Here is an 11,812-nt window from a genome sequence, read left to right as displayed (position 1 = left end):
GCTTTTGGACATAAGAATGATTATTATTAGCAGCAGTAATAAAAGTAGTGTTAATAGCAGTAAAAATAAATAACAGCTAATTCCAGTAGCTGAAACATTTGCTGATGTATTTCCATAATAACAGATGTCAGTATAGACAGTGTAAAATAAAATATAACCTTTCACTTTCATTTTATTCATGCTTAATTTTACATTAAAAATAGTTAAATGGTAAGCTGTATTAGACTTCTAATATTTCATGATGGGACTACTTAAACTCTACATGTTCAAAAATTCTCACCACAACCAGTTTTTCTTTTGTTAAATTAAATTGTTAATTTCCTGTAAATGCAAAATTCATTTTTCTTCTCTTATTTGTTAAACTTCATTGCTCTATACCAGGTCAGAAACAGGTCTACAACATGGATGGAACTACTATACTTAGGCAATAAAGCTAAATATAGTGCTAAAAAATGTAAATATCCAGCTATCTAGCATGTCAATTTTAATAACTTTGGTTTACTGCCCATTATTTTGCAATCTGCCATTTTCAAAAGTAAATAGAATTTTCTAAAATGATGCTTGTTGCTCTTATGAGAAAAAAGAACACTTGCTAAAAGTACCTATCTGAACAATTTTTATGGTCTCTTACATTGTTTGAACATATTTATAAGCTATCTATGCATTTAAATGCTTTATTATACTGTATTTATAAAGAAACATGCAGTATATAACTAAAACACATGGAATTTAGACCATTTCTAGTCACTTCATGAACAGGCAGCTTTTAATGAAAGCACTCAGGTAATAAACAGTCACACTGCAAATGATTTAAGAATGCTGCAAATATGCATTTTAGAAACTGGCACCTTTTTCAGAGTACATACTCTGACTTTGCAAGAGCAAAAATTGGTAGATGAATACTGGCAAATTACTAAACTCTGGATTACTGTGCATTATAAAACACTTCATGGTCTTAATATCAGGCAATGATTCCCAATACAATTAAGAATATGTGCAAATACTTTATGTATAAGGTGGGGTATATTCAGTTTATTTACACACATTGCTGTCATGCGAAGTGTTCAATACAAGAAAAAATTTTCATATTCTTTAGGTTCAAGTTCCGCTCTGAAAATGACAGCCATCCGAAATAATTGTTAGCTGCAAGGTGATTACCCTTCTGCATGTATCCTTCTTAAATATGAAGTCTGCCCACTGTTGGAGGGTTTTCTCAGGCAAAGGGGATCATTCATCTTTCAAAGCCTTGTCCTTGGGTCAGCCTAAGGTTACTTGGCAGTCTATCCTGAATATCACAGTGAATGTAATTCGTCTGCAATGCATCATTTCTGTCTTGATGGGGACATGTATTACCAAGAGAACAAAGCCTCTATTCATTGATTCAGTAGGGTCAGCGATTGGTTTGAAGAGCACAGCTGGGATTTCACACATCTCTCTAGGCCTGCCCAATTTAAAACACTCAGGCCAGTTGTTGAAGTGAACTTTGCCGAAGCCTTTCCATGCAAGCAATAGAGGGCCGGCCTGACAGTAAAGTTAAAGTCAGGGCAAGAATTTAGAAATCCTAGAGAATGGTCAGACTACCCTTGATGAAATTTTATTTTGATTGTTTGAAATGACTAAAACTGGGTCAATGTGATGTTGCAACATGTTGATAAAAGCACTGAAATGCTAATCTTCTGTGTTCAGTTCAGATATGAATACACATTGACTTACTGTAGAATTTCTGACATCACACCGCTAGATAGATAGATAGATAGATAGATCTTTTAATGTAATATTAATGTATACATCTTAAATTCCAGTCGATTTTTTTATTTCGATTTGATTTGATATACTTTAATAGTATTTTCCACTGTTTAATAATTAATTAATATGTATAACATTAACTAATTAATATTTTAAAGTTTTATATGTTAATGTTTTATAAATAAATTATGACAAACGTAAGGATTCTATCTATTTATATAGCTATCTATCTATCAATTCAATAGTTAAAATGTTAATTAAATATTTAAAGGAATCAGGTTTTGTGAATTGTTTACATTATAATTTACAAAGAAGAGATTTTAATTGTGCTTTGAAAAATATGATAAGATTGGCAAGACTTAAAGACAAAAGTACATTTTTTTCTGTCATTAAGAAGTAATCTGTCGTGACACGCAATATTTTTCAATTGTGGCATACCGCGTTGAAAAAATTGACATCTTTGTTAATTTCTGCAGGTCTTTGTTTCTTTGTTAGAATTGCTTCAAGTACTAAATTAAATGCATTTGAAGATGATGGGAAGTGATTAATAAATATGCCCACTACTATACAAAATTCAGTTTTAAAATAATTGCTATAAAAACACATTTTAAATAGAAGAGAGTATTATTTAATTTTAGTGAAATGTGTAGTTACAGTTCTTTCATTTGCAATGTAATTGTGCTAAGTAAATGTACTAAATCACAGTGCTAAAAGGTAAGATTACTGTCGGCCTGTCAGGCTGCCCCTACTTTATCCCCGTACTGTACAGTATACGTATACTATTCTTGACGACGTATACAGCATTGTATATGGGGGCCTGAGAGCTGCACGGACTTCGATATGTTTTTACTTCAAATAAGGAAATTTGTAAAACAAATGCCGCAGCAGTATGTTAAAATAGTTGAAGAAAACGCCAAATTCAACTACCAGTCGCTGCTATTAAACTATTTGTCAGCTAAAAGTATTACTACAGAATTTTTTAACATTCTAATTTAAGTTTTAATTTCTCGATGTAGATGCGGTAAATGTTAAAAAAAAAATGTGGTAGGCGATTCCAGCTTCAAAATCAAAAATAAATCAGGAAAACATAAACCAAAACATATTTTAAATGAATATAAGATATGATCTGTAACGTGTCAAAAATGTAGCCTATAGGTTTGGACTTTATGCCGCTGTTTCACAATAAAATAAAAAGACATTCTTTCAGATTTTCCATAGAGTAATAATGTAATATATACACATGAAATGCAACATGAATATTTTTACTTATAATACGGCGCATATAATTTAAAATGATTTACTGACTTTACATATTGAGAGGAAATATTAAGTGTACTACTCTTCCGAATTTAAACGTAACCCGATGAATACACGTTTAAAAACAAACACAGATTTTAAATTTTATATTATCAGGAATAAAATATAGGTATGATTTCTAGGAGAGAGTAGTATATACCACATCCTTTTCCAAAATTCCAATGCTAAAATAATTCAGGTGCAGGCTATAAGGATTCAGTTTATAATCGGGCTTTAGCGTTGCCAGCTGGAGAAAACATTTTCATTTTAAAGTGAGGACTTCGCAGCGCCGTCTAGTGCTTCGCGTTTGTACTCGGCTCTGTAGAATGACAGGTAAAGTGAGGCAAACTTCATTTAACTGTGCATTGAGCGTCACCTGGTAAAAATGACACTTTCGGCAAGGTTTGCTTTGGAAGACTGCTAGACTCAAAATACTGGACGATCGAGTTAAGGGGATTGGGATGTTCAGTGTATTTGCTGCTTAAAACTGTCTCTTACAATACCTTGACTTAAGGGGACCGTGTCACTTCTGCAGAGCACCTCACAACCTATCGAACACCAACCAGCCGAGTAAAGTGCTTTAAAACGCTCAGACGTGCGAAAAGTAGCATTGAAAAGACTGTTGATCCAGACATTTTTAAGCGATTTATTTTATCCTTTCCAGGCAGGAAGAGAAAGTTAAGATTAATTTTTCTTCTTCTTTTATGCGGTAGTCCCTTTTTTGACGTGTCTAGTATTTCAGTAGGCGTCTTTATGCAGATCTGTTATCATTACTCCTTTTCTTGAAGTGACGTTGAAGACAGATGACAGGACTGTCAGGTTTTCTTTAGTTCATCAGAAGATGAGAAAATACACCACGGCTTTTTTAAGCATTTAAAATGGGGGAAAAAATCGCTTTTCAGGCTATCACAAAAGGATGACGGATTTTTGCATTTCTGAAGAAGTGTCGCCGTGAATCACAGTTTGTGTCAGTTATATTTTAAAAAAATATATAAACTATCATTCAGATATGTCGGTTGACTTCAGACACTAGTAGAGCCAATTACAGTTTAGATATTTTTTTGATTTTTAGACCTTTCTAATTTGTCATTTTTGGAATCTTCTATAGTTTAAACCCCGTTATTAATCTCGTTGAAGTAACATGCGTATGTCTATGTGCTATTATTTTTTAACGAAAATATGCAATATATATAAATTACAACAGTGGGTAGCATTCCTTTTTCATTTTTATTTTTTCGTTTTCAATATAAAAGATATAACGGATCCACTATAAAGCCAGCGTTTCGTCTACCACAAAAAGTTCACGTGCCTCATTGTCGGTAGCTGTCCCTCTTTAATTTCTGATTTTAAAAATATTGGTAAAAGATGCAGATTTCTTTGCCCCGCAAAACGTGCGAAAAACGACTGTGATGAAAAGGTGTTGATCTGGAGTGTTCCTTTTTTTGTACAAGACGGATGGTGTAAATTCATTAACAGCCTGTCAGTGCCGATGTGGGTACCTCAGACATTTTGTGACTGTTGACATTAAATTAATATCAAGTCAAAAGATTATTTAAGCGTCTTTTAGAAATACACATTTTTAAATAAATGGAGCTTTTCCTACAACGTATTACTCAATCAGAACTCCATGTAAGTGTTAAACTATATATTTCAATATATAAATAACAGCACGTAAATTTGACCCGAGGACAGGAGCAGTAAAACCTTTTTAATACTACACCTACTTTTTGTGCAAACTTTCAACACTTCCATTTCCGCTGTCATGTTGTTATCTTGGCTCAGTTGTATTTGCCTCGACAGACAATAAGAAGGTGTACAATAATAAGACACTCTAACAACTGACACCTTATGATTTTACATTAAATTCTGCGATGAATCTGTAAATTGGTAATGAATTTCTGGACACAAGCAAAAAGTTTCCATGAGAGTAAATAAAGATGATCACCATTCAGTGAAAATACAGGTGCGATCATCGTTAGTAAAAGTTTAGAGGATCAAAATCTGATTAGTTGGCTTCTAAAGTAAGAGATAAAAAAGTCATTGAGAAAATCCAATGAACTATAAAGACATTTATATAACCAAATAGTAATTTAAAACGTTATCCAAGAAATTGTATTACTAAACCACTACTCAACACTTTGACAGCGTGTTATAAATACTGCGCAAAAAGAAGAAGAAAAAAAAAGTTTAAACGTCAAAAAAGGTGATACAGAGTACGATGGGCTGCGGACAGTTTTACCAACTGGTGAATGCGCAGTGCTGACTTTGTCAAATGTTCGCTCGGCTTCGAATTCAAAAATCGAATTATTTTCTCTTTACTTCCGAACAGAGCAAAAAGAAAGGACGTGGTGTCTGCAGTCGCTCCGTTGGACTTGCATTTCCTTAAAGATGTAATTTTTTAAATAACAACTATATTCCCACTGCTTGAGTGGACCTTTATTTAAACTGTGTTTATAGGTGGTAAATATGGTTTCCGTTTTCGACAAAGTTCTTGAATGTTAACTACAAATGAAGTAAATGGCTTATTCCTAAATAGCATCGGAATGTACTGTAAATCCACATGGATCTCAAATTCCAGTGTCATTGTTTAAAGTCCGTAAGAAGCAGTAAGCCGAATCAGATTCATATCCTCCTCCAGTTGCTTTGCAAATAAGAGAAACAACTTGGTTATGTTTACAATATTGGGGGAAAAATTAGTCGGCAGCTACAGACTGCTGCTTACCATTAAAGACTAACTTTAATTCTTCTTCAAAACACGTACTGCAGTCCCACATTCAATATATTTTTTTAAATGTATCTGTCTGCTTGTGTAGTGCAACACACTGTGTTTTGAAACGCGTTTCATTTTAATATGGACGTTCTAGCATCATGGTTAAACATGACTTACCAATATTTTGAAATCTATTTCATTTTAAATAAAATCGACGCTCTGGTGTGTTGTGAATAATACAATTTAAACAGGCACATTATATTGTAAAAGCACTCTAAGAACGTAATATAAAGCAATGAACAGGATTCTATGAAACAGAGAAGCACAATAAGATTTTGAGTTGATTTGTCCACGTCCATTAATTACATAAAACATACGCGAGCACATTGAAGTATTTCCACAGACTGTAGAATGAAATGTTCTCCTCTTGGATATTTTACAACAGGAACTTTTAAAACATAACGTCGTTGAAACTGAAAGGCTCAGTGAACCTGTTCTTTTTGTACTTTGTTTGGAATTCCGTGGAAAGCGTTTTATTTTCTTTTGGCATAATGAAGAATTGAGACATTTTAATTAACATCTCCTTAATTAGTCTGAACCTTTTTTCTCCTCCCATAAAAAAGTGTATCCATAGCAAAATGAAGTGTGAGATTTTCTTAAAAATAAAAAGGTTTATCAGTCCTGTTGACCATTTTTAACGGACACGATAACCATTTAAAAAAATTGTAAATAATTATTTTCCAGAAAAGTTTCTAAACGCGTTCTCATTTTATTTATTTTTAATTCCGGTATGTGTAATTAATTTAAATACACCTTTGGCAAAAACAAGCTAGAAATAATGTAATATAGCGTAATTGGGGTCTTAATTCTTATTAACAGAGTCAAATGTAAAATCTATAACTGCTTTCACAGCAATTAAACATACTTAAAGTAGCAATCGGAATTAAATGAACGAGGACACGTTTTTACCTTTCTGTAAAATTAGCATATAGATGTTTTCATAAAAACAGTTGTTTTCTCTAAAAGTACTGAACGACGAATAAAAGGAAATCACGGGCAAGAAACTCACACTGGAATAAAACAGAGGAGAGTACTAAAGTTTAAAGTGATGAAAAGAATGCGTATAATCATTACGATAATACTGACGGATAGCAACACGGACTCGTTTTATTCTTCCACCCAAAGGAAAAAAATACAGATCAGAATAAGTGGAGAAAAATCCTGAATATTGTTTTTTAACGTTAATATTTTCAAGTACATGTTCATTATATGGATACATCTTGTTCATATATTGGCATACACAGCAATCCACTTTTTTGGCTTTAGGAGAGGCACATTTTCTTTATAAACCAGTTTAAAAAAAAAAAAAAGACGAAAGATTTTTGGAATAGAATTGTTTCTTATTTTTCCAGAATACATACAAAAAATACCAATTCTCTTTCCATGGTATACACCTTAAAAATAATTGCAATTTAAAATTATACTGACAAGTTGGGATTTTTAGTAACAAACATGCATGTAAATTTCCGTTTCTTCCAATGAGACATTAAATAAGAACGTACAATACAATCATAGCAATTTCAAATAAACATCAAAAGAAAAAAAATAACTATTTCATTAATATTCTACCATGGATGTTTCACTTTACCTATCGAGTCAGTTTAAGAAGTAATGCACTTTTGAGTTTATTGTCCCGCTTGAAGCTAACATAAATAAATACAGTGTCCACGGATCCAGTCCTTAAGTGGACAGTAAATATAAAAGTTTTTATATTTGTATTTAATATAAATTTTAAGTTAGTCTTTCCCGCCCACTTTTTTTCTTTTTACTGATATCCCAAAGCTGATGCTGTGGTCAGTCTTTGTCCATACAGTGCATAAGGAGAGTAATAGGGTCCCGTGGCTGCAGGCACTGGCACTGGAGCGCCCGGAGTTGGCAAAGGGCTCTTTGAATATGGGTGATAGCGACTGCTGAGCCCCAAAGCATGGTGAGGACTCCTGAGTGCCAATGTGCTGGGACTCCCCGGAGCTCCCGTCGGAGGCATATGCATGTGGCAAGCCATGGCAGCTGCAGCGGCACTGGCCAGGGACGAGGAGCTGGGGTAGCCTGCCATTAGTTTCTCTGTTCCCGTGAATGCGGTGTGGGTCCGCAAATGGTTCAGGAGTTCTTCCGATGAAGAAAAACGCTTATCGCAGGGTCCGTTGGCCGACACCCAATTGCAGACGTGCGGCAAGGGGTCATTGGGCAGCATGAAGCCATATGGGTACAAAGGATGTCCTGCAAAGGAAGGGGGCGAAGAGTGCACAGTGTGCAGTGGGTGAGTCGGGTACACGAGAGGGTATCCAGATTTGAGAGCAGCCGCAGCAGCAGACTCGTGCGTACACGATGCACTGGCGGCCCCGGCCAGGTGGCTCGCACAGTGGTAGCTCAAACAGTAAGGGTCTCTGCAAAGACTAGCGGACATGATTGAAGGCGGAGAGGCCCCCGCTAACGGGCTGGATCCGGCCTTGCTGCAGCCGAGTGAACTAGCCGCCGCCAGCTGTGCATTGACTAGGCTACTAGACTTAGTTGGGTCTAAAGTCACTCCATGTGGCAGAAACTGAGGAGGATAACCGGCGTAGGCCCCAGCCAGTGTCCCAGGGTATGACATGCCAGCCGGCGGAAGAGGAAACACTGTCTGGCCTGGCTTATACGGGGAAACCGGAGCTACGAGACCAGAGCCTAGTACCGACACAGAGGAGGCCGAAGACACGGCTGAAGAGTCTGATGTAGCGGGCTTTGATCCTGAAGTAGTTTCCTGATGCTGGTTCACTTCCACGTTTATTCCAGCACAACTCACGCTTATTCTGCTATGACTAATGCTGGTGGTCCCCGACCCTTCCGTTGAGCTGTTTTTGTTTGAATCCGAGTCTTTTTTTTCCTGTCCGTCTCCCGGTTTGCCCTCGGAAGGCAGGGGGGACGCAGAAGAGCTGGAATTCGGGCTGCCTGTCCTTGGAGTAAACGGCTGGCAGGTGGCGCTAGGCACACGAAAACCAGATTTCTCTCCGCCCGAAACACCGGAGGCCGAGTCCTTCTTCTCAGATGGCTTGGAGTAGGGTTTGAAACTCGATTTGTCTTCCACTCCGATGTCGCTCAGTTTCAAAGGGCCGGACTTGGCGTCTTTGTCACTAGATCCATTAGACGTTACCGACGAGAGTTTGGATGACGGTGGAGGATCTGGTTTACCGATTTGTGAGCACGTTTGAGCCAAGAGGGCCAGCGGACTTTTCTTGGCATCCAACTGCGAGGAATGGAAAAAAAGAGGAAAAAATAAATCAATTTACTTGTATAAATTTAATCTGTAAATAACCACATCAGGATTCTTTCACAGGCCAAAATCACATTTTATAAAGTCACGCGTTTTATTTCACTTGATATAATCGCTGCAATGAAAGGATTACGCTATAAATACAGAATTTTGGACTTTTCGTACCAGAGATTAGCAACTACCCTTCCCTCTAACTTTAAAATGCATAACGTAATGACGTGTGTTAAAATCGGATTTATACTTTTTTATACTTTTGCCCTTCACGTAAAAATAAGTACATGTGTACAAAGCAAGCCTCGGATTCTACATATTCGAATAAAAAATAATAAACTTTACGATTGCGTAATCTGTGGTTTTCAGTGTAAAAAAGGTCTGCGATATTCATAAATGAACACATTCATACATAATAGCACGTTCTATATTTACAGATAAGTCATCCTATGTGCGGTTTGGGTAACCCCTAAATAAAACGAAATACAATTTTACAATACATTACTTTAACGAACATAACGTTAAATCGCCACAAAAAAAAAAAAAAAATCTTACCTCAATGGGACTAATCGGAGTCGATGGTAGAGGCTGTAGATATTCGGGGTGCAAAATGTGTCCCGTTCGTGCGGTCAGCATTTTCAAAATCTTGATAGGAAGACGATTAGCCTGTCTGTGCGGATCCGAAGGAGGGACTGAGTGGAGAAAGGGTTTGTTGATACTGGTGGAGGCGCACTTCCCTGAACCGCTGCTTTCCGAGGCTGGACTGGAGTTACTATTTCTGAGAGCAGACACCGAGGGCGATGTGATCATGACCCAATTCTCAACAAAATGTTAAAAATTCATTGATCAGATGGCTAGGCATACGATTTTCATCATTAAAAAGAAAACAAGCAAAGATGGGAGGAGAAAAGACAATAGGATAAACAGTCCTCGGTAAATGGAACGGGTGTAATCCTCAAGCAGAAGGGTGCAGCCAGCAGACGGAAGCGAGGCTCTCGCAGGTTTCAAGCTGTGTCTGCAACATTGGCTGCTTTCGCTGCGCGCCTTCCAGCAGATCCTTACAGTACTCCTCCCAACCCAAGATCTGGCAGAAAAACTCACTTCAAAAGCAGCTGAATTAGTCCGAGATTAAAGCCTTTGCCGCCTTCCAATCAAATGGGACCCCGAGGTGATTGGAGGGTCAAGGGGATGTGACGTTCCTTTTTTGTGAAGTCTTCTATTTTGTTCTCTTGGAGGAGGTGTGTGAGGAAGGGAGGGATGCATAAATATTTTGTTTCTTATGTACTCCTTAACTACAGTGTGATCCTTAACAACGTTTAATGTCGGAGAGCTGCAGTAAACAGTCGCGCCAATTTTTACTCTTGATAATGCGTATATAATTAACAATTGTGATTAAGAGTGCAAATTTTGGAAAAGCCGCCTGTGCACGATTTAATTTTATAAACAGTTAAAGAAACACGAGTATACACGCGATGAATTATTTGTAGGCGGGTTGCTTATTTTTCTTTCATCGTACTTTCTTTTCATAATCGTGTGTTTTACTAAATGCAATCTTCCGCGAGCTCTCTTTTTCTTTCTCTCTGGCCCAGTAGATTAGAGCGTTTAATGAGTGCTCCTGACTTCGCATAAATGAGGCTTTCTTACTAGAAGGGTTTCAGTTAACAAAAGCGAATTCTTTTAGTGGCGTGACATGATTTACTCGGATTTGGTGACGATTGCTGCTGTGAATGTCGCTGGCGGACTGTTCTCCGGTTTTCTACGCGCTGTGCTCTAATCATAACGAGTACCGCATTACAAAAAAGAGCATATTTACCAGCGCCGTTATAATGGGCTGTTTTCGTGATTAACCGTTTGTCTTAAAAAAAACAGGACGGACACAATTGCATTCAGAAAAGAGTATGAAATAATTTAGTTTCACACTGGATGGTAAACACACTGGTTCCGCTCCAATCGAGAAAGGCGGGGCTTTTTGTTTATTTCTATCTTCTTGCTGCAAGTCCCAATGCGTAAAAAATAAAAATGCACTCTGCCTAAATGGTGCCCCTTTTAAAAACTTGTTCACGCCAAACATAAGATCAACCCTCTTCTTGTTTAGTGTTTAAATTCTCCAATCAGGCATGCGTTGACAGGAGAGAACCAATGCAGAGATAGAGGGATGTGGATGTCGCATGTTTTCAATATTACATATACACCTCCCTTCCTGCTATATCTATCTCCACCCCTCCGTCAACTGTCAATTCTACTCGACCGCAATCAATCAGTTATTTGTCAGCCCCTGTCAATCCGGTCTTGATTTATGTCAGCTTTTGTTGCTGATTACAAGCCTGGTGTGACTGGAAGAAAAAAAAGGAGAGAAGAAAAAAGACGGCTCTTTTGAAAAGAGCCATTCAATTTAAGGAAATAAATCGCTCTCTGAGTAAATTCAATTTGTATGGCAACAAAAGGAAGATGCACTTCGGTTACCGCAAATGACTGGCATACATACATACATACCTGAATTTCGTGCCATTTGCATGTTTTCAAATATTAAATATATGCACATGTTAAATGACACTTTTCCCTTGTTCGTCGTTGACTTAGAAATATTAAATACTGATTAGGAGAGCAGTGATCTAAAGAGGCATTGAGTTGCTAAAAGATCCCAACGGAAAAGTCTTATCTTGTGTCCGATCTTTTTTCCCCCTCTGCGGCGGTTTCCTCGTTTGTCCTTTATTCTAGGCGCAGTCTGTAATCTGTGTTTACAGCTAACAGGACCCTCGTGT

General features: G+C 37.1%; 1 protein-coding gene across 1 annotated transcript; it reads right to left on the bottom strand.

The window, feature by feature from the left end:
• Positions 1-6,978: 6,978 nt before the first annotated feature.
• znf503 (zinc finger protein 503) lies at positions 6,979-11,045 on the bottom strand. Its single transcript, XM_039773245.1, has 2 exons — positions 9,606-11,045; positions 6,979-9,032 (listed from the first exon to the last, which is right to left on the bottom strand). Exons 1-2 carry the CDS (start codon positions 9,858-9,860, stop codon positions 7,578-7,580), a joined length of 1,710 nt encoding a protein of 569 aa, XP_039629179.1. The 5' UTR covers positions 9,861-11,045; the 3' UTR covers positions 6,979-7,577.
• Between the last annotated feature and the right edge of the window lie 767 nt (positions 11,046-11,812).

Source organism: Polypterus senegalus, chromosome 1 (assembly GCF_016835505.1).
Source record: "Polypterus senegalus isolate Bchr_013 chromosome 1, ASM1683550v1, whole genome shotgun sequence".
Taxonomy (NCBI): Eukaryota; Metazoa; Chordata; class Cladistia; order Polypteriformes; family Polypteridae; genus Polypterus; species Polypterus senegalus.
This window is presented reverse-complemented; position numbering and strand designations above follow the sequence as displayed.